The sequence below is a fragment of the Eretmochelys imbricata genome, chromosome 5 (genome assembly GCF_965152235.1).
Source record: "Eretmochelys imbricata isolate rEreImb1 chromosome 5, rEreImb1.hap1, whole genome shotgun sequence".
In the NCBI taxonomy this organism is placed as follows: Eukaryota; Metazoa; Chordata; order Testudines; family Cheloniidae; genus Eretmochelys; species Eretmochelys imbricata.
The window spans coordinates 91,656,352-91,683,083 of record NC_135576.1 but is presented as its reverse complement, the minus strand read 5'-3'; the positions used below and the strand labels follow the sequence as shown (position 1 = coordinate 91,683,083).

Below are 26,732 nucleotides of genomic sequence, written 5' to 3'. Positions count from 1 at the left end.
ACCACTGTGTTACATCCTTACAGCACATCCTTCCTGAAATTACAGCACTCTTGGGGCACAGAATAAACTTCCTAAAATGCTGGAAATAAACCCGTTAGTTAGTTTGAGTTAATGGGTTCTCTAAGATGTCCAGTACTCAAGAGTTACATCACATATGTCCCAAGTGATCTTAACTGAACATACAGACCCATCAACAGTTACAAATAACTGAAGTCTCATATACTGGTTACATTTAAAAAAAATTTTTTTAATGGAATAATAATACATTTTTGCCATTATTTTTCAACTTGAAAAGTTCCTCCTTCAGCAAAGCCTCACCAATAATTTTCCACATGCAACTTGTCTTTGCCCTAAAACACAGGGTAAAGAGTAAACACCTGTAGCATGGAATGAATATCCAGAGAGTGGCTACACTAATGTTTAACATGTTACAACTTGACTTAGTTGGCAATTAACTCACTCAAGGTTAAATAAAAAATCTGGTGTAGATAAGATCCATTGAAAGTGAAGCTGCAATCAACAAAATGACATTTGAAAATGACCCCCACTATTCCCCATGGAATTGGCGGCACCCTACAATGGCTGTCAGGGGCCATCATCTTCCCCTAGGGCAGCTTGACTTCATCCACACTAGGAGCAATGGAAGGCTGTGACCATTCTGAAAATGGGCACTTACTCACTGAAAGCAATAGAAGATGGCAGTCATTTTGTCATTTGCTATTCCACCTTTATGAAAATCTCTGTAGTAGATTTAGAGTAACATTTATCGAGCTCTGCTGAAGGAGAAAGGTTCAATAATGGGGGGCGAGGGGAGAGAAAAGCTACCTGTTGTACCAGGTCTACTCATCAGCAATGGCAGGTGGACATTTGGGGGAGGTCTCAAAGAAAATTTGAGGTACTGGAGGGAGGAGGTAACTAGTGTTCATGTATGGAGGTAGGAGAAAATTACGGGATATACACAGGGAAATGTGGAGATCAGGAGTTGCAGTATCTGACCAATACACGCAGGCTGCTTTGCGTTCATCTAGACGAATGCAAAGTAGACCAATCAAGATAGTGAATATTGCTTTAAAAAACATTTCACATATCTTATCTTCAAATGATAAGAAATATCACATGGTAATAAAATTGTCAAACTGGAGTTAAGCTTTGAGTACAAATCAATAATGTAACAGAACCAATAACTTAAAAAAAAAAAATCCAAACGTGTTATACTATGCAGCAAAAGCATCCCAAAATAACCTTAATTCCATCCTGTAGTGACACCATTCAACCACAATAAATATATTACTGTGTGTTTGCAGTCCCAGATTCAATTAAACTGATTTTTGAATGTTCAGGGATGCTTCCCCCCCCTTCTCCTGCTGTCACTGAAGGACAGAATACAGCTGGCCTGTATTCAGTAAGGCCTGGAAAAGCAGTTAAGGTTAACAAATGTGGATTTCTTTTGAGTTTAACTGTGAATTTCCTGGATTTGTAACATTTGGATTTGGGATAATTACAACACCCTTGTGATGCTTTCACCATTATGATAACGATATGTACTCAACTTTAACTACAGTTTAATAGAGTTTTTATTTGGAAATATACACTTATGGAAAAAAACTGAATCTGTGTTTACAGATTAGCTATTAGGAAACTGGTACTTTTATCAAAATGCTAGAAATGTTCTCTTCCCCGCCACCTGCGTTTGTGGAAATTTGCACACTGCCCATTTTAGGAACCCCCGCCCCCTTTTTCCTATTATAGATAAATTACACCATGTTAAATATAATGAAATAAATCTTCTCTTTTCCTTTCTTTGATATGTCTCCTAAGAGAGATTTAAAGAATAAGGAAGATAAAGAAAACTACATGTTATCAGCACTTTTATGTCTACTACAAGGCCAGCTGCAAGGAAGTAATGTCTTTTTAAACCAATCCCTTTCCATTCCTCTCATGTAGCTACTGTCCAAGTTGCCACTCTACTGGTACCTCTAGGTTTGTTTGAATTATCCCAGTAAATTAAGTAGTAAAACTGCTTATTATTTTAAGATTTTATTTATTTATTTATTTATTTAAAGCACAATTATTCTGTGGAATTCATTGCTATAAATCATCAAGGCCAAAAAATTAGCAGGATTAAAGAATTACAGACTTGTATGAACAAGAGTATCTAGAGTAATAGTAAACATATTAAAAAACCAAAAGCACCATTCCCTCCACCCTCATAAATCCTTATGTTTTAGGGCTTAAAACCGGCCTCTAACTACCGGGGACAGAAGGAAACTTTCCCTGGGGCAGGTTATCCCCTAATTGCAGTGTTTCTTGCAGCACCTTCCTTGCTGGCAAGAGGCTAGAAGACCATATGGACCACTAGCCTCATCCAATAAGGTAATTCCTATATTTCTAATAAGCTACCCATTGTGTTTATAATTATTTTAATTACAACACTGCACTTTTTACAGCTTAAAGTGAGCAACGTGGAAGCGGAAAAAACTCATTTATTGTCCAGAAAGACAACAGCTTCAGTATTTATATCAGATTTCCTTAGAAGTTTTTTGTTTTTCTTTTAGTAAATGAATTTAATTGTGTCTAACCTTCAGTATCAACCATCCATTTGTGTAGATATTGCTAATATTTATGTATGAAACATTATGTGCCAACAGTGGTTTTTCCTTTTTATTTTTAAAAATCAGAAGTCTTTGCCTGATATAGCTTAAAGATTTAATATTACAGTGAATTTTGATCTTATTTTCTTTTGTATGTGCTTCAATCTGGTTGATAATTAACTAAATATTTTCTAAAATCTAATAAACTGTTAAGATGTACCATGACACAGCTTTTGAATGAGCAGAACAGAAACAGCAGCTAAATTATAAATCTGGAAACATGGTTCACTTTGAAATGGAGACTGACTTCTTAGGTTTGTAATTCCTAGCTGTACATAATTCATGTAAGCTATTTCATAAAATTTTTTGGGGAAAATATGATTTAAATAAAAACCATTTTAGATGAGGATGTACCACCACTTTATATATTCAAAAGCCTGTGAAAGGAGGAATTCTTGGAGCTCATTCAGGGCTTCTTATGTAATCCAGTTAAAAGCAAGTATCTCTCGATAGGCTTGAAAGTCAACTCTATTTATCTAGTCTGGACTAGATTCAAATCCAATGTCTATGGTGGTTCTGTAACTAGAGATACAGGACGAATCAATCCTTTACAGCCTTCCTTGTGAAGGAATTTCTTAAACAGAATGGCCTGCACAACTAGCAATATATAGTTATAGCTCTTAACTTAGAAAACAGACGTGAATATTCCAATTTAAGTGAGTGGATTAAGTGAGAGGAACCAAAAAAATTATTTTTAAAAAAACTGCAACAACTTTTCCTTTTCAAAGCATGTTTTCCTTTTTCAGGATCTGGAAGATTTGTAAAGATTCTTAACTGTCAAAGTTCATAACCGAAACTAAAAAAGTCTCAAACTAGCAAATCTATTTACCTTCAATCTGGATAGAAAATCTAATAGTTTTAAGACAAAAGAGCTGGGACCAGTGTAGGAAATGCTCACACCAGAAGTGCTGAGCACAAGTTGGGGATAAGAGAATAATGTGACTCATGCTGGTCACTGGAAAGAAGTGGCAGAGAAAAACAAGCACTCCCATGTACTTCACTTCCATCCAGCCACATGGTATCTGAATGTTGGATCTTTTCCTGTCTTATCAGGATAATGTTGTGCTGTCTTTTGAGTCATTAGATTTATATAAACATGATCTTACTTTCTGAAGATGGCCTTTACTCCAAAGAGAAACTGCTGAGCTTGAATTAATATGCAAAGTAGATACCATTAACTTGGGTTTGAACAGAGACTGGGAGTGGCTGGGTCATTATACATATTGAATCTATTTCCCCATGTTAAGTATCCTCACGTCTTCTTGTCGACTGTCTAAATGGGCCATCTTGATCATCACAAGTTTTTTTCTCCTGCTGATAATAGCTCATCTTAATTAATTAGGGGCTTACAGTTTATATGGCAACTTCCACCTTCTCTGTATGTATATATCTTTTTACTATATGTTCCTGTCTATGCATTCGGTGAAGTAGGCTGTAGCCCACGAAAGCTTATGCTCTAACATATTTGTTAGTCTTTAAGGCACCATAAGTACTCCTGTTCTCTTTACTATAAAGTCCTTCAGAGGCTATATTCATATTGGTTCAGCGGAGACTCAGACATTCTGCCAGAGAATTGTCCTTTCCTGTTAAGTGAAGGCAACTGGGAAGATCTTACACTTTATGTATCACTACTCCTACAGGCTCTGTCTCCAATCAGGAGCAGCATCTTTATATTTCACATACAACCATACTTCCCAAACACATGTACAGCTGAGGTTGCTGGGACATTACATTTTTTCTGGCCCTGAGAACAGCAAATGGATTCATTCAATCTGTTTTGAGGAAGTAGCAGTTCTAAGAAGAGTATACATGATCATAAAAGTCAATTAAGCTTGTAATATGAGGGGATGGAAAAAAGTGAACTGATAGGTTCACAGGAAGATGCATTTTCAAGTCTTGAGACTTCTGTTCTGAGAGAAACTCTTAGGTCACCAAACAACCAAAGGACACCCAATAAAAGTTGGCTTGATTGGGACAAAGTGGACTTTCTAGGTTTATTCCATGTTTGAGTCCATAATAAAGAACATTACTATGTGAAGAGAGTATTTTGAAGACATTGTGCTTTGATCAGTCATCCAAGTAAACACATCACTCCAGAAGTCTTTTCAGACACACAGATCAAAATATGAAAATCGGTCTTGAGAACACGAGGTTGGAGATTGTCAAATGGAAGGCTATATCACCTGATATTTGCATCTATTGATTAGTTCAGTTTCTGAAGATGCAGGATAGAGTAGAAACTCAATTATAAGTGGAAACTCTTCCCTTCAATACTTCTGAGAAATTTCTACTTCTCTGTTATATAAGGATAGTAACTTCCTGCCACAGCAGGTTGTGAAATATCGAAGAGTTGAATAAGGATGGAGTGCAACCGGATCACATAGCTTTCTTGAACTCTAACATCACAGATCAGTATGTTCAACTTTGTGTTACATGGAAAAGCTAGATAGAAGAAAAGGCATGTCTCGTCAAACTTATTGCATTCTTTGAGGTTCCAGACTGAGCCAACAGAGTAGAGAACAATACCTTAGATTAGAGTCTTACCTCAGTGATTCATCTCCCTGATGCCCAAAATGAGCTTTGATATACACTTTCCACACCCGCTCAACAAGTCTCCAGAAGAGGAAACCTGAAATTTGCTGTGACAGTGGATGACTACTGTGAATGTTTCTTTCTGAATCAAGACTGACAGCCCTGAACAGCTAGGCTATGTTAGTGTGGTTTTGTTTTAGTGAAGGGGTTCAACCTTCAATGGACACATTTTCATATCAACTAGGAGCCCTGAGTACTCCACTTGTGCACGTCTATGCAGGTTTAACAGGTAGCCACAGCCTTTGCAGCTATGATCACTTAACACTGTTGATGAATATGCACTGAAATTTTGCAAGAGGATATTTAGCTTTCTTAAAAATCAAACAGAAGATATTTCAGATATAAATTTTCTCCCAGACATAATTATAAGAAAAGAATGGCCTGAAAAAATGACAAAACTTAATGCCTAGGAGCCAAAGACTAAGCCTTTCTTCCTAATTTCCCTTGCTCCAGATTTTTCTGCAGATATGGAGACCAGAGAACCAGGAATGGGACAGAAAAAGGAATATGCAAAAGCCTTGATAGAGGATTTGATGAAGATTATTCAGGTTCTTCACCACAGGTGTTACGGATGTAGGACTAACCAAAAACGTAGCAGATTCCAGTAATCTGTCACTAAGAAGCAAAGACAGCACTGTTCCGACAAGATTCCAAAATAGTCTGTCCATTTAAGTCTTTTCTTGAGTTTAAGACACTTCCAACTCCAGAGTTTCTGACATCCTGATCAAGAAGCCTTGAAACCGCCTCAAGTCATCACCACCTAATGTTGAAGTAATGTAAAGCAACACTCAAAAGACCGACAGTTGATGCTCAACCTTGCCTTATAATCACTAATCCAGTGACTGGACATCTTGAATTGGTCAATTCTTATCTTAATACAAGAAAAGATGATCTAATAAGGGAAAGAATCAGTATCTCAGAGTTTCTAGGAGTAGAGAGAAAATACTGCAGACTTCTCAGTGAACTCTTCAATCCTCACTCTCTAGAAAAGATCTTAACTTTTGTTGGGGTAGACAAACTAGGAATCTCTCAATGGACTTCTCTTGTCCCCTAGAGTTCACCAGGCTCCTTGTGATCATGAAACAAATGGGCTGTATTGACAGAATCTGACAAACGGCGAAGGACGAGAAGTTCATGGAAAACGGCTGTGAGAGCACATACTTAGTAGCAAAATTCAAAATCGCTGGTAAAAGTCTAATTTTTCCTAATATAAACAAGGGTCTAGGCCAGGGGTTCTCACAACACATTTTTGGTGGCCTCTGACTGACAATTTTTCCTAAAACAATTAACTTTAGGAAACAAAACAGAAAAACAAGTATGCACATATACATGTCCAAATCATTACAATTTATCTATGTAGGGTTTTTCGTTGCAGACTCAATAATACAAATACTGTACAGTTATCTCTATTCTTTACTGGATCAAAAGAGAACAGAAACATAAATAAGGTGCTTTGAACATTCTTGGTTTTTTTTTTCTCGTTTCTTTTGCTTTTTTGGGTTGTTGGTTTGGGTTTTTTTAAGACTTGCTAGCTATAAGTAAGTCTGCGGTGAAAAGCGGTATTTGTATGTTTGTATGTATCACTTTTGACTGCAGGCTTACTCAGCCCCAGCAAGCCTGGGGACAAATTAAGCCCTGGATGGGTAGGTGGGTTCAGAGGCAGCGGAGGCCAGGGGTGTTGGGGCAGGCAGTGGGGGCCAGAGGTGATAGGGAAGGTGGGGGTAAGCTTGGGGACAGAGCCCGCCACCACACAGCCAAGGAAGGGAGCCCAAAGCCCCACGTCCAGGGGACAGGGTCCGGGGACAGAGCCCGAAGCCGTATGGTGGGAGCCTGCTATCCACCACCCCAGGCTGAAGCATAACCCTACCACTCCCGGGAAGGTGGAGAACTCACTAACTGCCTGCTCCTCCAGCTTGTCTCTCCCCAGAAGGAGGTGGGGCGGCTTTGCCTCCCGCTCCCTCAAACCACTGCCCAGGAGCCTGTGGCTGCAAGAAAAGCTGCTGTTGGCCATATTTGAGAAACGTTGCTCTAGATGTTTGTGGGTACATTTAGAGACAGAAGATATGGAAAAGCCATCATGAAACATCAAATTTATAAATTCTGATTGGAGTATATATTGAGTTGAAATCCAGGTACCTCTGGAATTTACCTCAGCTCTCAATCCAGAGGAAAAAAGAATTAAGTGAAGAACATGAGTGATAAGATATTCAAGATAACTTGGAGCAGGTGACAATCTGCAGAAAAGTGGCAACTGACAACTGAGACTTGAACTGGGGGCCAAATGGGCAGTACCTGCAGCAGGACCCAACAACACTAGAATGGAAAGCAGCAAGCCATCTGAATGCTCATATCTGGCTTGCCTTGCCTTTTAACTTAAAAATCATTCTTGGACCAATGGCATCTCTCAGACGACGGCCCCAAACTTAAGTCAGAGTAGCACTCCATCACTTTTTTCTGAAGCCATGATGAATAAGTCCCAGAAGCTTCAGAATACATGAAACCACAAAGATCCAATAGCTTTAAATCTTAACATTTTTGATACTTTTCTGAGAAGCACTTTTAGGCAAGATGTGCACTGCACAATGGGGGCAGTAGAGCTTCTCCTGCGGACATAGCCACCACTGTTCGTTTATGTGGGTTTATTATACTGACAAGTCTGCATAGTGGCTACATGAGTGATCTTGCAACTGTACTGCTGTAAGCTTGCTAGTGTAGACGTGGTCTAACAGTGTCACAGCTATCTACAAGATCTAACACAAAGTTTAGCACATATTCTATAAAGAATAGGAGTACTTGCGGCACCTTAGAAACTAACAAATTTATTTGAGCATAAGCTTTCGTGAGCTACAGCATCTGATGCATCCGATGAAGCGAGCTGTAGCTCACGAAAGCTTATGCTCAAATAAATTTGTTAGTTTCTAAGATGCCACAAATACTCCTTTTCTTTTTGTGAATACAGACTAACACGGCTGCTACTCTGAAACCTGTCACATATTCTAAGGGACCATTCAAGATGAAGTGGCCTATTAGAACCCATGTGATCATAGGACAAAAAGGCGAGTTAGTGGAGACAAACTGACAGAGCACCATGGCTGGTAACAGGAAAACAAGCTGACTCAGGCAGTGGCGTATGCCCCTTCTAGCTTCAGTCCTAAATGTCCCTTTCCATGAGGGAGCTGTGAAGTGTACCTTTTGCACTGTTCTGATGGGTCCCTGCTTTCTAGAACTTTGAGAAACAAAAACACATATCCTAGACCAGGTACTTGAAGAGGCAATTCTTGAAGGAGAACAAACAAGTAAGGTTTTTTGGTCAATACATGGTAAATTACAATACAAATTAAAATCCTTACCATTCCATCATAACGGTCTCCAGGTCTGCCCCTCCGGTCATAAGACATAAGATCTCTACAATGAAAGAAAAAAACCAAAACTGGTGTATGACTTAAGTATTTTTACTTATGTAAGGTCACATTTTAGTTCAAAATTGCTAAGTCAATTTGATAATCTGCAACAAACACAGGAAGCACAAATAGTAATCAACAACTTCTACTCTTTAGAATTATTTTGTATGTCCTTGCGCAACAACTCACCCGCCACGAGGAGGCGGAGGAGGAGGAAGAGGAAGATTACGTGCTCTGCTACCACCTCTGCCACCACGACCTGGAGGAGGGGGAGGGGGTCCTCTGCGAGGGCTCATGTCATCATAATCTCGTCTTGACGGAGGCATGGGACGCCCACCACGACCAGGAGGCATTCGATCAAAGCCTCCCCTTCCACGCATTGGAAATCCTACAGGACGTCCCCTTCTATCATCAAACATCATTGTGAAGCCACCATAGTCATATGTTTCATCATAGAAATTGGGGTCATATGGCTGTGCCCGTCCTTTGATTGGAGACTAATTAAAAAGTAGAGAGAGTTCGCATTTGACTGTTAAAATTAATAGACCTCAGTATAATACATAAGAGTATAAAACAATACTTTAAACCACCAATTTAAAGAGTTTGAAAATTATCCCTGTACATTTTGATAAGTATCATGCTTGTGAAGAGTACATCTAGCAACCCTGGCATGTCCTCAGTTTATCCACAGAATAGGAACAGAAGAGGCAGAACGAGCATGAACTTTCCTATTAGGCTATGTCTACACTACCACGTATGTCAGAAAAACTTTAATGTTGCTTGGGGGTGTGAATATTCCACCCCACGGAACAACATAAATTATGCCAGCGTAAGTGCTAGTGTGCACAGCATCATATCGGCGGGAGAGCTTCTCCCGCTGCTTATTGAGAATGGATTAATTATGTCAACAGAAGTCTCTTCTGTTGGCATAGAGCCACTACATGAGAGCTTTTACAGCAGCGCAGCTGCACTGCAATGCTGCGCTGCCGTAACCTCTTAGGTGTAGACAATAGCCTTGATATGCTTCCTATGAAGTTCAACTCTGCTGGAGACACCACTCAAGGATCAGAGAGTAATTCAGTTTCTGTGCCCATTCTTTTCTGATTTTATTCTGTCCCGGACTCCCTTTATATCATTCAGTATACAAGAGAAAGTGAACAATGCCTTTTTTTGTAGAAATACTGCATTTTTTTTTTAAATGTAAAAAGAAAACATTTTCTAGAATTGGCCTGAAACTTATTTAACACAGGGCACCAATAGCCAAACTGTAACTTTTGGTTATAATTGCCATATGCTAGAATAGAAATGGAACCCAGAAGACTAAAGTGTCATGTCCCTATCTTGAAAACATCTAGGCCCGTTATAACAAAATACTGATCTTTAAATAAGTGAATCTAAAAACATGTTACCTCTGATATAAGATCCAGGATGATCTTGATGCATTCCACAACTCTATCAGGCTTTCCACCAATAAGTACCACTCTGTCCGTGGAATGAGGACAGCACTCTTGAAAAAGTTTAATGGTGGTCTGAGTGTTCTGTTAAAAAAAGAAACATTTCAACTACACGTATTTAAGCATGACTAATAGCTCACCAAGAAAACTAACAAAAAACCCAGCAATATTTGTGTGCGTGTGTGTGTATATATAAATAAATAAATAAATAAACAAATGAGACAGTGTCAACTTAACCTAGGCAATTAAAATTCTTAATAGTTTCAGTAGACTTGGTTCCTGAGCTCTCCTGCAAGCATCTGAAACAAATTCTACACCACATTGTCAAATGCACAAACTGAAGGAGAAAATTTTTTCCTCTCATCTTTTGGTTACAGTAACCCAAGATTAATTTTAATGATAGGATAAAAAAAGCACAGACCTGTATTTTTACATTTTCAGCATCCTTTCAAAACCAAGTAACTCTATAACCCCAGGATTTAACTTGTAATGTAGGTCACTGTCTATTGTGGTACAGAAATAATATCAAAGATCTTCTTAGGCTGCTTATTTTGTTTTACAGTCGAAATAGTCAATATTTGACTATTTTATACAATAAAAAACTCAAGTAATTAAATTATATCAATCTGTTTTGAAGAGCTAATGATACATCTAAATTATTAATGGTTTAAAATGAAAGACTAAATATTAAATTGATCAATTTTATCCACATATAAATTTAAAATGAGTGCACAAGAAAAATGTAATTTTTTTTTTGTATATAAAAACCATTACACGAATCAGAGAAGTCAGGGATTTAAAGTATTATTGGTAAAAATTTGTTACCGAGCAGCAGGGTGTGAAAAATATTAGAATCTTCTAAGCAACTATAATTTTACAATTTGTAGGACAAGCTCTATCAGTACCAGGCTATTTTTCATATCCTTCCAAAAGCTACATAAATATTTACTAAGTTATTTGACCAGACACAGCCTAAATTTTTTTTTTTGTATTGGTGCCATGCCATTCAACACCAAATAGAATGGTTATATTGTATATTTATAGAAAACCAAAAATGTTAAGGAAGTCTTCATAGGTTTCTAAGATGTTTTTAGAAAAAAATGGTGATCCAAATTAGACTTAAATATAGTACACTTTAGTGGACAGGATGGACCAAAAGTCATAGGCTTTATCACCATCTGTCCCGGGCTCACTGTACAACTGTAGCAAATCCTACAATAAGCTATGTACAAGCAGACCCCTTTGCCAGCATGGAAATCCGATGTGAAGTCAGTTCTGAGTAAGTCACATTGCCAGTGTTAAAAATAAAGCAGTCACGGAATGCACCCCGCCATGCTGGAACCCACCTATAAATACAAAACTAGTAAATATCTTATAAAACAAATCTGGATAATGGGGAAAAATTATGATACCTCTCGGAGTTCTTTGATTTTAGCACCCTTGACGCCAATAATTCCTCCTGCCAGACTCTGGTGAATCAACAGCCTTAGCTCGCAGTCAAAGTCACTTCCTTTGTAGTGCTGGTACTGTGGTAAAAGTACATAGAAAAATTTGTACACAATGAAGATCAGCCAAATATAGCACAAACCTGTCTTGAATAAATATTTAGCATAGTGCTATTTCTATTTTTTCAGATCGTACAAAGTTCTAAACAGATCTATAGCTGGCCAAAAACGGCTGAAATTTGTTTCTGTATTTCCTATGCTTTGACTACATAACCACTGAAGAACCATGCAGCACTGCGTGGGGTCAAGATAGCATGGTGCAACATCACAGCCGGAACAAGTAAAATGAAGAGTTTAGGATGGAATGTTCCCAATGTCCATTTTTGCTGATTATTGGAAGCATTTTAGTAATTGTGAAGTACCAAATTCTTGTATGTTTAACCTTAAGACAATTTTTTCTGCTGTATCAGAATGCAATTTGTGATAAACTGAATCCAAAAACTGATCTCTTAAATTATTGATTCTTATTGTCTAAGAGTTTGTAACACTTCCCTCCACTAAAAGAAGCTTAATTTACATATAAAGAATAGCACGGACAGAATTGTCATTTGATGTTTTACATTTCTGAAGATGCAAGTAGAGGAAAAAGGCATACCTCTTCTAAGGTAGGGATAATTTTCTTCAAAATTTCTCCAATTGTTTCAATATCTGCACTTATACTCAATATGCTGTCAAAGGCCGCAAGTGCCAGATAATAAAGAGAAGGTGAAAAAAAAAAGCAGAAGTAAGTTTTGCATTCATAATCATAGAACTCAAAACAACTTACTACAGAGTAGAATTTACAGTATTCCCCATTTAAAGTAAACCTGTTTACTGAATTTACAACACATGCATCTTTGTTTATGCCCAATATATACACACGATAAATTTAAGATTAGATCTTGCAGAGGCAGAGAGATCAAGAGACAGAGCAAAAGACAGAGCAAGAGAGAAAATGGGATTTTGGAAGGGCTCAGATTAAGTGGGCAAGAAACTGATGCAGAACTGAAAGTTGAAGTGAATATTCGTGTTCCCCACCACCACTAATTTAGGATACCCTCGCTATTACATCAGTAAAACTGGCACACCTTCTCATAGGAAAAGTAGGGATATGCAAGTGGTGAACATTATATTCGGAGTAAGGTTATGAGACCAGTTAGAAATTACTAATGGGGCTCTGCAAGAAAACAAATACAAAGCAAGACAAAAAAAAACCCAAAAACCAACAAAAAACCCCCAAAAAACCAACCCCCCCAAATAAATAAAAAGACAACACAAATGAGAAGTGAAGGAAAGTGAACCAGAGAGTTAGCATTTCATCAGAAAAAATTATGAACAGGCAATGTTGGGGGAGCAAGGTGGGCCACAAAAAGACAGAGCGAGAGATTATTTTGAAACAATTTGATTTACAATGCAGCAAATATGCAACACTTGAAGCTGTGCTCCTTCCATTGAAATAAAATTAGTGGATTGTTTGGGTGGGCAACTCACGTAAAAGTTCAGTGACAAAAAGACTTAATGGGGAAAATAAGACAGAAAACTTGAAAAAACAATACACCGTCTATAAGGGGATACTATTTAATTATATAAAAGGCAGGTAATAAAATACATTTCTCTCTTTCTAATCAGGCAGTGAGGCATAAACTGTTGGGACATACCGCTCGGGGCCACTGCTGTCTGGGACTGAAACACTGGCATTGTACTGCATTGGTCATTGGCGTTCGTGGATGTTGGCATTGGGCATGGGCATTCAATCGGAAGTTGTCAAGTATGGCACCCGTTTGGCAACGAGCACATTTTTGGGCATAGCCAACCAGGGTTTTCACATGGGCGTTCAGGGGCGGATGGGCCAACGTCATGATGGGCAACGCAGGGGCAAGTCGATCCAGTACATGGGCAACGGAGATATATGGCCAAAAAAACAAGGAGAGGGAAAAGGGGGAAAAGCAATAAATTTTAATTTAATACAAACTATACTCATTACTCTCAATTAATGAAACAAGCTTAAGTTGTTCTGAAGACTAACACAATAACGGATTGCTACATTGACTGTGGCTTAACATTTATGGACCTTAAAATGAGTTACTTGATCTAACTATACTACTTTTTACTTTTAGCATACGATGTTTCAGTAGTAGGCTGGCTCATGAGGGTAGACACAAAACCTGTTGAGATTCAGATTACTGAAATCCTGGGCAAACTGGGAAAGTTAATATTCCAGATAATTATATATGATATCTGGATTTTTTCCCCCCTTTAATAAAAGAACACTAGCTGCCAAAGAAGTCAGTTAATGTGCATATGGTTCCTGACCATTTTCAATTCTAGTTGCTAATGTTTATGAATTTCCAAGCACAATTTTTACAAGGAGTTCAGTTTACGTATTTAAAATTTAAATAATCTAATGAAAAATGTAGACAAATCTGATACCAACTGTGAAAATGATACACTACCAAATATGGTGTTTAACGAAGTGTCTTTCAAGAAAGAAAAACTACTGAAATCATAGCTGATGTCAAGTACAAGAGGATAAACTAATGAAATTTCTTTTTAAGTGTTGCCAAGTTTTATAAACAAACATTTACGTTGAATATGTGTCTAATCACAAGAGTCAACCCACTATAAAACGTGAATAGTAGATAAATCATGATCATTTAAAATCTTCCAAGTTACAGAATAAAATGTTTGTATGCTGTTCTATACCCATATTTAAATCATGCAATCTTCTTAACATTAATGTCTTTGTGCTTCATGTGCAAGCTGTTAAAGTAAGAACAGATGGACAGTTTTAAAAAAAGGAAGTCTAAAAAATATTCATCTATCACTGGGTTAAGCCAGCCACCTGCAATGGTTTTCAGTAATACTATAATTGATTCACACATATGGGAAATGGTGCAATTAAGGGTTTTAAGCTCTGTCAATATTTCTAATTAGATTGTTAACTCACTTGAAGTGTATAATTTAGTGGAACCCTGTTAATACGCAAAGAGGTTTAATACAAACCTCCTCCCACATAACTCAATCTGGGTTTTAATTACAATATAAACTCAAAAACCTTGAGGTTATCTATTCTAACAGTCATTACAAATGGCTTGTAACTAGACTATTAAGGTCTAAAACTGATTTTCTCAATTTCTAGAAATGCATGTAATCAGGTTTAAATGCAGTGTTCTGAAAGAATCGTTAAATTAGTTCAAACTCTCAAATACTCACGTCTGTACGAAGTGCCTTAATATTTTTGCCACCTTTTCCAATCACTGCTCCAGCATTCTGAAAAAATATTAAAAAATTACACAATGCCAATGCAAAATTTACTTTTTTCCAAAGGGAAATAAGTTTAAAAATGACATTTATTTTTGCATCAGGTTGATTTTAGCATGCCTTTAAAGACAGTTTTCTTTAAAAGGGTTCAAATTAAATGATGGTGAAGAAACTGAGACAAGCTATGCAAACTGAAAAAAGGCTGACAGATCTGTTACTGCTCAATTAAGAAAAAGCAAAATTTTGCAATCTAATAAAATTTCCATATTAACTTTAAATTTCTGGGTGTTTCAGTCTGCATCACTACAATATCAAGATATAGTTCACCTCTGAAAAGTGACATTTGGCATTATGAGGTTCCACATTTATTGTGCAGGTCAATGGCTTTTAGATTAAATCTGTTCAGTTTATAGGAAGGTTTATCATCTTAATTGCCAGCACTATAAAACTTGACTTTTAGATTGCATAATGCGCCTTGACAATTACTTGTAATAAAGGGTCTACAGTCCAAGTGTTGCCCTTGATTACACCTATGCAACTCTACTGCCTTCTTGCAAGGTACAACCCAAGTTATGATATGAAGACAATGGAGTTGAAGTGGCTCTGCAATTTGGATTTATCCGATTTATTTACAAGCCAAAAAACAATCCAGTTCACATTCAGAATCCACCATGTTGTGAAAAGTTAAGAGCGGTAAAAAAACCTTACTTCAACTAAATAAAGTAGGTATGACTCAATACATATAGAGAGGTTTGTTGAGTAAGGTGATGCCAATTTAGAATGTCACTTTCCTGAGTAAGTCTACATTTCACATTTTTGATTAGTAGAATAAATTTGCAGCAGTCTATAATATTGGTAGATGTTCAACAATGGCAAATAAATGTATCAAACTAGGCTGTTACATTGACTGGTGTATTAAAATCACCTGCTTACTATGCTGCAGGTTCTTCAAATACTATACTGAGTATGTCGAACTTGTTCTGCAACAATTTATGTAATCCATCTTCTAGAAATACCACATACAGTCAAAGAAACATAAATCCTAACAATAAAACCCCAACTACAGATTACTTTACTTCAACAAAATAGAAAACCAAGCTGTGCCCATATTTTGATGACTGCATGGCAATTTCTGAGAGAACCAAGGAATTAGCCATAGCAAGATGATCACCTTCTGTCTCAGTGTCGCAGATAAACACAGTGGGGATAAATGCTAAACTAGAGTAAACTGACATATAAAAATGTATATCCACTGAGGAGCTACCCATGTATTCTTCCATACTGCTCTTCTGCTTACTATGAGGGTGACTAACAATTGCACCGTTGAAAATAGAGTTATTAAAATTCACAGGCATAATTTCCTCCCCCATATTTAAATTGATGATCCCAACTGAACAATGTTCTCCTTACAGCCTTATTATCTGAGGTTAATTTTTAGTCCCAGCCCAGGAAATAACCTGCACTTTAACTGTTATTGCTTAACTTCCTGGTTACTGGCTTAAAATGTAAGTCCTTAAAAATCACTAAGGACTAATCCCGGTAAAATTACATTAAAAAAAAAGAAAAGGAGTAGAGACTAACAAATGCCACAAGTACTCCTTTTCTTTTTGTGAATACAGACTAACACGGCTGCTCCTCTGAAACCTATCATAAAAAAAAAAAAAATCACTTTTTATCTGCAACATCCCATCACCACATTCAATATTCCAAACAATCAAGTTTCATTTGACTATTTTAAAAGATGAACTACATGGTGTTGCTATTTCTGCTACAACACTGTATGTTAGTTCCCTCAGCAGAGTGAAAAATAAAGTTTTATTTTACATTTTTGTTTATAAACCTTCAACTAGAAACTCAAGCACTAAGATTATATGCTTTGCTATGATTGCCTGCATAATTGCTACTACACACTTTAAAGAGATAACATATTTCAAGTATATTACTTTGCTCTGAAGCAGGATGCGCAGTTCTACCATTTCATCAGTGTTGCGAGATCTTTTGAAAGCCTGTTCTTCTTCCATATCTTCTGCAGGACGTTTTCCTATAGTTTCATAGGGAAGGAATGCAAACACTCATTTAGCTTTCGCTATGCCATATTCAAAATGTGTGCACTTCGATACCAATGTTCCTGATCAAACTTTGTTTGATTAAGCGGATACCAATGTCAAATCCAAAAGCTAAATATACTGAACATTTGTAACCAAAATAATTCACAATTCCAATGCAAAAACTGTGGTAATTAACATTCTTACAGAATGGTGATCTTAATATCGCAATCATTTATAATCTATGAAGTACAGTCTAAACCAAGATGTTGGGGGTTTGTGGCTTTTATGAAATTTAGGTCTACACCATTTATTAAGATATACTTATGATGACAGTAGTGCTGTTTTACAATTTCCAAAATTCTCAAAAGATTAACATGAACATATCCAAAAGGTTGAAAATAGTTTACCCCATTGCTGAGTACTACTGGAATAATTTGCAATGCAACAATTCAAATACTCTCTTTACAAGCTGGCATCAATTACTATGAAAGCTGAATTACTGCTGCTGTTTTGAATTTTGCCACTGATCAGAAGATCCTGAGTAAGCAATGCATACTATCTGTTGTTCTTTTGTGCAAAATACTAAGTAAATAAAAGCTGCAATAATGACGCTGACTAGTACTTGCTTCTATTGACCAGAAATATGAGCTAAATAATGGATAGATAAAACAATTTTTAAATCCTTAGTTTTTACACTTATTTGATTAGCATCTGTATATACACATACACACACATGCTAAACAAGAACATGCAGTAATGCACTGACAAGATAGCCAAACTCATAGCACTGAATCAAAGTTCAAAATGTAACGTTATATGACCATTAAGAAATTTTCAGAAGTGTCACAGTCAATGCATAAGAGGTACTGTGACCTACTGTCTTGAAAACGTTCAGTACATTTAAGTTATTGAATTTGTGAATGCAATTAGTATTTTAACAATTTAAGCCTTCTAAAGTATTTAAAAGCATATAGCCTTTATAGAAATGCTTAAAATTGTCTCAAGGCTAAACATACAAGAATTTGGTACTCACAATTACTAAAATGCTTCCAATAATCAAGCAAAAATGGACATTGGGAACATTCCTTCCTAAACTGTTCATTTTACTCGCTATATATACTTGCATATAGCTTTTATAGAACTTACCATTTGTCTCTGTGTTGGTAAAAGTCTCCTCTTGCTGCTCGGTCTCCATCACTACCTTTTATTTTTAGACTAGTAAATGGAACCTGTCAAAGAATAAAAAGGCTAGCACAAGTACTCTTTATAGAAAAAATCAAACTGTGCATCTTGCTAAAAAGAACAATCAAAGAGACAACTGCTTCTAGAACTTACGATTATATATCCTTGCAGAGCAAAACTGAAGTGTTCTGGGCGGGATCAAAACCAACAGCCTATTGCTTCAATAGCCTATGAAAACCAACATACATTAATTTTAGTCTTGTTCATTTACAGTTACACAGTCTAGAACAAGAGTACATTGAAGCTGACGCATTGAGCTTTCCACTGTAAAAGCTATTATACAGTTTTTCTTTAGAACTCAGACAGCATGAGGCCTTAACATAAAAAGGCCAACAACTGATTTTTCCCACTTCCAGTCAATATGTAGTTATTGAAATATTGTTTTGCATTTGTTCATAATTTTCAGATTACGTTTAGCAACATTTCAGTATTCACCTTTCACTCAACAAATGGGAACTTCAAATTCTAAAATTAAATGAGACAAATCAATCCTTATTACACACAGCACACTAACACTTTAGACTTATGCACATTTTATTTTGAGGGGTTTCCACGGTCTATCTGTAAACAGGAGAGACTACTCAAGTTAAAGCACAATTACAAAAGCCAGTAACAATTTATTAGCCACATCAACTTGTTTTTAATAGGGCTTTTAACTCCAATATCAGCTGTGAGTCTTTAGAATGATAAAAGATCTACCTGTAAGTTTAGGAAAACTTTACTAAAAGCACTGCACAAGCATATTTTACACTCATGTATACACATACAACTGCTATCACACATTAAAAGCAGTAAAATATATTCAAGTGTAAACTATACATTTGCCTGCTTGCGTAAGAATGTTCAGAAATTGCATTGTCTGAAATCCTATTAAGTATAGATTTGCACAATATTCTTTAAGTAACATTTCAACAACTAAATACATCAAAAAATAGGTTTCCTAGGCTAACAAAAACTCCATGCTGGTTTAGAATTCTTGGTATTCTCTACCTGAAGTTTGACTTAATACGGTTGATTAATTCAGGATATTTAACAGGTTTATGCAGACAAATGGGCAATATCCATAGTATTGTTATAAATCACTTCATTATTCTAGAAAAAAAATATTTGGGGAGCGCCCAAACTAGCCTTTGTAAATGTATTAACTCTCTGAAATTAACTATTAACTCGGGGATAAAAAAAAGATTAGTGCAAACATATTTTCAAGTCTATATTTCTGCCACAATTGAGGAAAAAAGTGAACTCCAAAAAGTTCAAATCGATTGTGAATATATGGCCTGGGGATGTAACCGTGACATTTCCGAGCCGTATTTCCATTGCTGCTAACGCCATCAGGAAAGCCCATAAACCTCGGCATTGGTATGCTCCATATTTACTGAGCTGCTTACAGGCGGCTCGAATACTCCCAAGCGGGACTGGTGTGTGACTAATTCACGGTGGCTATAGTGCTAGGCTAGAAAGTGCCAGTCCAAAACCATTACACGAATAACGTAGCAGCAAGCCATAAATACTGTACAAGAACAGATACTCAATAGGGCAGTGGAGGGAAGATTACAGTGCCTACAACTTGCCCTGTGCTGGTGTAACCCTTTTGCGCATCGGGACGGGAGGAGCTTAGCCGAGATTGGCCACAACAGCCGCACCGCGCGATGAGAAGTGGGGCAGGGTGGGCCGCCACCCCAACCCACTCGCCCAACAAGCGGGATACTCGCTGTCTGAGAAGCGAGCAGCCGCGCCTCCGGACTCGGCTGCTCCCGGTGTCGGATCTGATAGAGCTGTCCCGCTCCCGGAGGGGGTGGGGGGGGGGGGGGAGAGGGAGAAAGAAGCCGACTGGCCGAGTTATATAATCTCCTCTTCTCCCCCCGAGATGACTCCGGAGCTTCTCTCTTTCCCGGCGGCAGGTCAGGGAAAAGAAATGGCGGCCGCTGTAATGGCGCCTACGCGCTGCTAGGCGGAGCCGGGAGCGGAAAAGCCACCACCACGCGGTCACACGAAGGCCTACCCCTTGGCTGCCCGGGCGGACACAAAAGAGGCGCCTAGGAGCCCTCGCACCATGGCCTGCCTGGGCGGATAAAGGCCTCCCAACAAGAAAGGAGCCCCCCCCCCCCCCCGCCGCCATGATCGCCCTGCGGGATCCGAGACCCAACCCGGATCCCGCAAAAATCGACACAGGCCCCGCACGGGCCACCACGCACGCTAGACACCTCTCCCCGATTGCGCGCCATGATCCCCCAACAGCCAGTCCCCCACACCGAGTTAGCAAACCAAGCCCGCAGAGATCACCCCTCCCCCGCCCCCAACCCGCCAGGTCCGACTGCGGGAGGGAAGGGGGGAGAGACTCGGCGTATGCGAGAACCGACCGGGGGGGGGCTACAATCCCTCAGGGCACGGATCTGCTCAACCCACTCCCGCAAAGGGGGAAGACGTCTGCCCTCGGGCAAAGGAGGCAGTGCCCTGGTGAGGGAAGAGAGCTGGCAGCGTGACAGTGTAGGCTGATGCACAGTTACAACCAGGCCGCCCGCCTCACTGTGTCTCGAGACGGAGACGGATTGGCGCAAACGGGGCCCGACTTCATTTATAGCGGGAGGAGGAATCCCACGCGCTGCATCGTCCCCCTTTCTCCTCAGGGCCGGCCTCTCCAGGCTACGTCTTACCGCGCTGCGCGCTCTCTCGTCCCAAGCAGCGACGCACCAGTCGCCTGCCCCACCGACTCGAGTGCGAGAAAGAAAGGGGTGTGGGAACGAACAGCCCCCACCACCAACGCGCACACACACAGCACTTTCAGCCCATTGGCTCAGCCTACAACCCAAGATAGCACGCCACAGCTCTATTGGCTAATAGAGCTGCCCATCACGCCTCAGGCGGTTCCCATTTAGCCCCGCCCTCCGTGGTAGCTACGCAAATCTATTTGGGCCCGAAAACCGTAAGAAAGGTGCCCGGCTTTATTCTCCGGTTGCTCTGCATCGCACTGGCATGTCGGACACCCTTTACCTGACAGGCAGGAGTCACGATAAAAGCTACGACAGCAACAAGAACCAGCGGGCGGTGTAAGGGAAGCAAGAGCGACCTCCGTCGTATGGCGAGAAAATGGCGTTTGTGAAAACTCCGCCTCCCTCGTCCGTCTCCGAGATGGGCGAAACTCTCGCGAGGTTCAAAGTCGCGCGCGCTTGGCCGGGCAGTTCCCGGCTCTAAATGATCGTTAGATTTTAGGCTCGGGTCGTGGGGACAGTGCGGAGCACGGCTGGCTCTGCGTATCCAGACCGTGCGCGCGCGCTATGAGGGGCGGGAGGAATGGTCTCTGTTGCCTTTTCCTGGCCGCTTGGCTCGCTGCCCCGCCCCGGGTGCGGGTAAGTGGGGCCGCTCCCCGCGAGCCGGGGTTGGTGGGGGCTGGTACCTAGCACGCTCTCCTCTAATCCCGCCAGCCCCACTGCCCGTGGGTCGTGACATTCACAGCACCGTGCAGCCGGGCTCCGTCCCCAGCGCTCTGCCTAGAGCCTAGCGGCCATGGCGCCTGCGCTCTGAACCGGTTCGAGCGCCGCAGCTAGGTGGTGAGGGTGTTCACGATGGTTTCTTAGATCCGCTTTCAGAACGCTCTCAGCCGCATGCCTGGGCGGCACCAGTGCCCGCTCTTGGTTGGAAAGCGGCTAAAGCCACTGATTTTGGGGCAGGGCCTGCGTTGCCCTCTGTCTGTGGGGCACCTACTCCACTGCAGACGACACTGCAAGACAAATGACAAAAACAGTTTGCAAATGCAAAGCCCGAGGCAGCAAAACTGATAGCAAAACAGTCCGTCTCATTGTAATCATACTGAAGTCAGTAGCTCCTACTTGCACAGGATGACCAGGCCCATAAATGTGTGAACACACTGCTTTCTTCTCACGTGGGGGAGAAGGTCTGCTTGCCTTGCAACGTGACTGATTCAGGCAGAAGTTTAGGCCAGGGTGGCTTTTGCCACAGACTAATATATAATTTAGAATTTCATGGAGGAGAAAGGTCTTATCAACCTCTGCTCTTATAATGCTTTTATAGCTCCTTTAAAAATAAAAAACAGCAATAATAAAACTCTAAGCTTTCTGATTACATAATAATGAAGTAAAAAAGGATACAACCTAGCTGTGTATGTTTTATTGAATTTCTTGTTTCTTTTGTTGATCAGTTTTTAAGACCATATAACCCTCAAAGAGCTTTTATTAGTAATATGGGTGTTCCTCAAGGCCTCACGGCTACAATTTGGGACCACCTCTACCTGGAATTTCAGTTTAGTCAAGGTGCCTGGTTGTATGATTTCACATCTTTAAAAGTACTTTGCAACTGGATTCAAGACTTGGACATATCTAGATACTACTTTAGTTCTAACGCTTTCATCCAGTTACAGCACTTTTAAGGTCCCCTCTGTGCCATAATTGTACACAAATCCCCTGAGTTGCTCATAGAATAGATGGGTCCCGTCACTTCTACGCATAAGCTTATTAGTAGCAGTGAAAATAAGGACCGTGTTCCTGTCAAAAGTAGAGAAGGTACTAGAGCCATTCCTGGAGGAAGAAAGCAAACATAAACTGAGGCTGAGGAGGACCTCCCAGCCTGCTTTCCACTATTTAATCTGGCAGGGTGGGAGGGAGATGAGACAATGACAGCAAGCGTTCTTTCTGCCAGCAAGAAGAAAGATTTTTGAGTCACAGGCTTGTCAGAAGTCTGTACAAAAGATGGAGTCACCAAGATGGGTTTAGGGAGAGCAGCATAGTAAAAATCTCAACACTTTCTCAGTTCTTTCTGGTGACCAGCTGGATACTTAGGCCTTGTCTACACTGAGACTTAGAGCGCTGAAACTTTATTCGCTCAGGGGTGTGAAAAAACACCCCCCTGAGCAATGCAAGTTTCAGTGCTGTAAAATGGCAGTGTAGATAGTGCTACAGCGCCTAGAGCCTCCCCTCACGGAGGTGGTTTTATTACAGCACCAGGAGAGCTCTGTCTCCCAGCGCTGGAGCTATGACTACACAACCACATTAAAGCGTTGCCATGGTAAGTGGCCCAAGAATAAACTTTTTTTGTTTCTTTTTAGGGGATTCATGCGTTTTTCCTATAACTTAAAAGAAAATGAGTGCATCTAGTGTTGCAGGAAAAGTGGAAACCTGGCTTTCTTCTACGTGGCATGTTAAAGTTCCTCTGACGTGGCTAGAAGCTTGTATTAACTGGATCCAACAAGAAAATGGTTGTAATTTAACTCAAGCTCAGATTAACAAACAGGTATTTGAACAGTGGCTTCTTACAGATCTGAGAGATTTGGACTATCCTGTTTTGCCTGATTGTATCTTAGATGGTCCAAAAGGAGAACTGAATGGCTTTTATTCCATACAGATTGATTCACTGGTGGATGTTAGCCAGCCTGCATATTCCCAGTTGCAAAAGATTAGAGGAAAAAATACTGTAAATGAAGAAGTAACAGCCAACACTCAGGCACCCCAAAAGTCCTGGGAAGCAAAGCCTACCCGAATGCTGATGCTGCAGCTAACTGATGGAATACATCAAATTCAGGGTATGGAATACCAACCCATTCCTGTCCTCCATAGTAATCTTCCTCCAGGTACAAAAATTACAATACAGGGTAACATTGCATATCGTCTTGGAGTTCTTTTGCTAAAATCAGAAAATGTTAAATTGTTGGGGGGCGAAGTAGATGCTCTTCTGGAGGACTATGCTCAGGAAAGAGTCCTTGCCAGGGTAATTGGAGAAGCTGAGAACCCTAATCCTGTCAAGCAGCATGATCATGAACAAGGCATTTTAGGAGCTGTTGATGAACTAGGACAAACTCTAGGACCTTCAGATGAAGAGCTTCTAGCAAGTCTTGATGAAAATGATGAATTTACCATAAATCATGAAGTTCCTTTAGAAAGTGGATATTGTAGCAGAAGTAACAACTCAAATACAGCCACACATTTGCTCCTTTCAAGCAATGAAAACTACTCACAACAGGGATTTGGGATCCTCTTGCCTGGGGCAAATGAAGAACAAAGTGTTCCAGCTATGGAGGATGTTGATGGAGATTTAGATGACTTCTCATTGGAAGATGACTTGTTTTTAGAAGAGGAGATCCAAGAAGAAATTCAGACAATGCAGTCACCGGTCATAAACAAAACCATAGATATCATTACACAAAGATTTTCACATATGCCAAGATCTTCACTAAGTTACACATCTGAAAAAGATGACAGAGGTCAGTTGGATTCAGTTAGCAAAGAAAAATCCTGTGGGAGAGAACTGTCTGTTGGTGATGAAAGTAGTACAAGTAACTTTTCACTACATCATAATGTACAACACTCCAAGAGCTTTACCAACGATTTCTCCTTGGAACATGTTCTTGAGCAGAAGTGTAATAAGATAGATGTAGTTAAGAGCAGTCAAAAAAATTGTAGTTTTTCTGGCAGTAGATTGTTAAACAAAAGACCAGTTAATTTTTCAAAAACTGATTCAGAGATAAACAAACAAAATTACTGTGTACAAACCTTTTCTTACAGAACAACAGAGAAATGCAAAAGTCTTGAGTTAGATTCCCCACCTTTTACATATATTTCTGTTCTACTTGCAAATACCGCAGAAACTGTTACAACAGTGAAAGTTAAAGCCTTTATTGTAACCCTTACTGGAAATCTCACAAGCAGCAGTGGCTTCTGGAATATAATGGCAAAAATCTCTGATGGTACCGCTTATCTAGAGGTAGACATTGCTGATGAAATTCTAACAAGCTTAATTGGATTTTCAGTGCCTGAAATGAAACAGTTAAGGAAAGATCCCATTCTACATCAGAAGCTTAAGGATGGTTTGCAGAAATGCCAAAGAGAACTGATAGATCTTTGTTGTTTGATGACTATTGAATTTAATCCCTTTCAGTCTAAAGCAACAGTACTAATTTTACAAGATGTTGATGCAGTAGATCTAGAAAACTTGAAGAAACGTTTAGATAAATAGTTGGAGGAAAAATCTATAGAAAGTAGTCCCAGGAAATATGTAATTCAAGGCATAGCAAAGTAAGTGTTGAGAACTCCATTAAGAAGTCCAGTGGTTTGTGTTTGTTTTTCTTAATGGCAGGGAGGGAAGGTGGGGGAAATATCCATTCTTTAAGGGGAAAATATTTGAATAAAAATTACAAATACATTTGTTTTGATAAAATGTTCATGTATCTAGTTATTTTTACAAAAGCCACCTTGCTCCTAATCAGGGAGCTGAGGAATACCCATTTCCTACTGAAAGTTTGTTATCGAGTGCTGATCAGCTGATCCTTACATTTTTCAGTGGAGTTACCATTAGCACTAGGGTCACTGCTAAGAAATTTTTACAAGGGAGTACTATGCAGTTCCAGAAGAAATCAGGGGATGTGACGGGGCAAGGCCAGATGGCTATAGAAAAGTAGTGGGAGATAGATATATTAGCTCCAGGCTAAACAAATCCTTGGTACCAGGTTAAGTGAAATGGCAGCTGCTCCAGGTCAATTAAGACATTTGGGGCCAATTAAGAACTTTCCATAAGGCAAGGAGAATGCTAGGTTGATTGGGACACCTGAAGCCAATCAGGGGCTGGCTGAAACTAGTTAAAAGCCTCCCAGTTAGGTGGGTGTGCATATCAGGAGCTGTGGGAGGAAGTTGTGCTGTTGGAGAGACTGAGTAGTACACACCATATCAGGCACAAGGAAGGGGGCCCTGAGGTAAGGGGGAAGTGAGGGCTGCTGTGGGGGAAATAGCCCAGGGAATTGTACATGTCATGTTTCTAAAAGGTCAGCTACTATAGCTGATACTGTTAAGGTCCCTGGGCTGGAGCTCAGAGAAGAGGGTGGGCCCAGGCTCCCCCCCCCCAATCTTTGCCCCCTGATTAATCACTGAGACTTGGAGACAACAGAGCCTGTGCAAGGAAGAATAACTTCTCCTCACCTCCCTTGCTGGCTTATGATGAAAATGGCTCAGTAGACTGTGACCTTTGTGTCTAGAGAGAGAAGGGTTATGTGGAGGGTCACAGTGAGCCTCTGAGGCTAGCGAAATCCGCCAGGAAACACGGGACCCACGGAGGCAAGGACAGAGCTTTGTCACAGGGAGTAAATCTAATCTAATTATTTGCTTTCATCACAAGGCACTGAACCTTTGTAAAATATAGAAGTTACCTATATTATGACATACTATCAGGACAAACCCTAGGGGATTTGTAACTCAAATATGTGTGTAGTGCATGAGAAGCTGAAAGTGAATAGAAATGGTTTATGATCGAAAGTCAAACAGACTATTTTATTCTTATTGTCCAGTATGAGAAACAACGACTAACCAACTTTTGAAAATCTCAGTGTTTTTCAAAATTATTTCATTTAACAGAGGGTTGTGTCTATCATATAAGTAAGCATATTTGTTTATTTTAACCTGACAATGCCACTGATCAATATAGTAGTACAACAAGACTGAACCTCATTAACATGATTTTTTTCTCTCCAAATTAGTAATATAACTTAACAGTTGCTTTTCTAGTCTTTGTGCTGTTTAGTCAAATGTTTTTCATGTTCCTGAAATGTTTCATGTCAATGTGGTTATTATATTTATTAAAATATCACTTTGTTCTGTCTTAA

The 26,732-nt window shown here is 39.5% G+C and overlaps 2 protein-coding genes across 6 annotated transcripts in view; one reads left to right on the top strand and one right to left on the bottom strand.

Annotated features, from left to right (window-relative positions):
- Positions 1–21,260, bottom strand: part of HNRNPK (heterogeneous nuclear ribonucleoprotein K) — a 27,026-nt gene extending 5,766 nt beyond the window's left edge. The window contains exons 1-11 of one of the 3 annotated variants that reach the window (XM_077817521.1): positions 21,125–21,260; positions 18,227–18,301; positions 18,038–18,120; positions 16,787–16,884; positions 14,796–14,852; positions 13,241–13,284; positions 12,199–12,271; positions 11,511–11,624; positions 10,054–10,182; positions 8,834–9,141; positions 8,594–8,648 (exon numbers count right to left, since the gene is read on the bottom strand). In XM_077817521.1, the coding sequence (XP_077673647.1) occupies positions 8,594–8,648; positions 8,834–9,141; positions 10,054–10,182; positions 11,511–11,624; positions 12,199–12,271; positions 13,241–13,284; positions 14,796–14,852; positions 16,787–16,884; positions 18,038–18,086 (927 nt within the window). In that variant the 5' untranslated portion in view covers positions 18,087–18,120; positions 18,227–18,301; positions 21,125–21,260. Of the gene's footprint in view, positions 1–8,593; positions 8,649–8,833; positions 9,142–10,053; positions 10,183–11,510; positions 11,625–12,198; positions 12,272–13,240; positions 13,285–14,795; positions 14,853–16,786; positions 16,885–18,037; positions 18,121–18,226; positions 18,302–20,787; positions 20,927–21,124 lie in introns of those variants that run through there. The other 2 variants (XM_077817522.1, XM_077817520.1) reach the window with 2 other exon arrangements.
- On the top strand, positions 21,166–26,732 carry RMI1 (RecQ mediated genome instability 1). 3 transcript variants are annotated; one of them, XM_077817518.1, is made up of 2 exons: positions 21,166–21,282; positions 23,193–26,732. In XM_077817518.1, the coding sequence occupies exon 2, from the start codon at positions 23,228–23,230 to the stop codon at positions 25,094–25,096; it is 1,869 nt and encodes a 622-aa protein (XP_077673644.1). In that variant the 5' UTR covers positions 21,166–21,282; positions 23,193–23,227; the 3' UTR covers positions 25,097–26,732. The 3 variants fall into 3 exon arrangements, with proteins under 3 accessions (XP_077673644.1, XP_077673643.1, XP_077673645.1); XM_077817517.1 differs by lacking the exon at positions 21,166–21,282 and adding an exon at positions 21,402–21,480; XM_077817519.1 differs by lacking the exon at positions 21,166–21,282 and having other exon boundaries at positions 21,411–23,377; positions 23,489–26,732.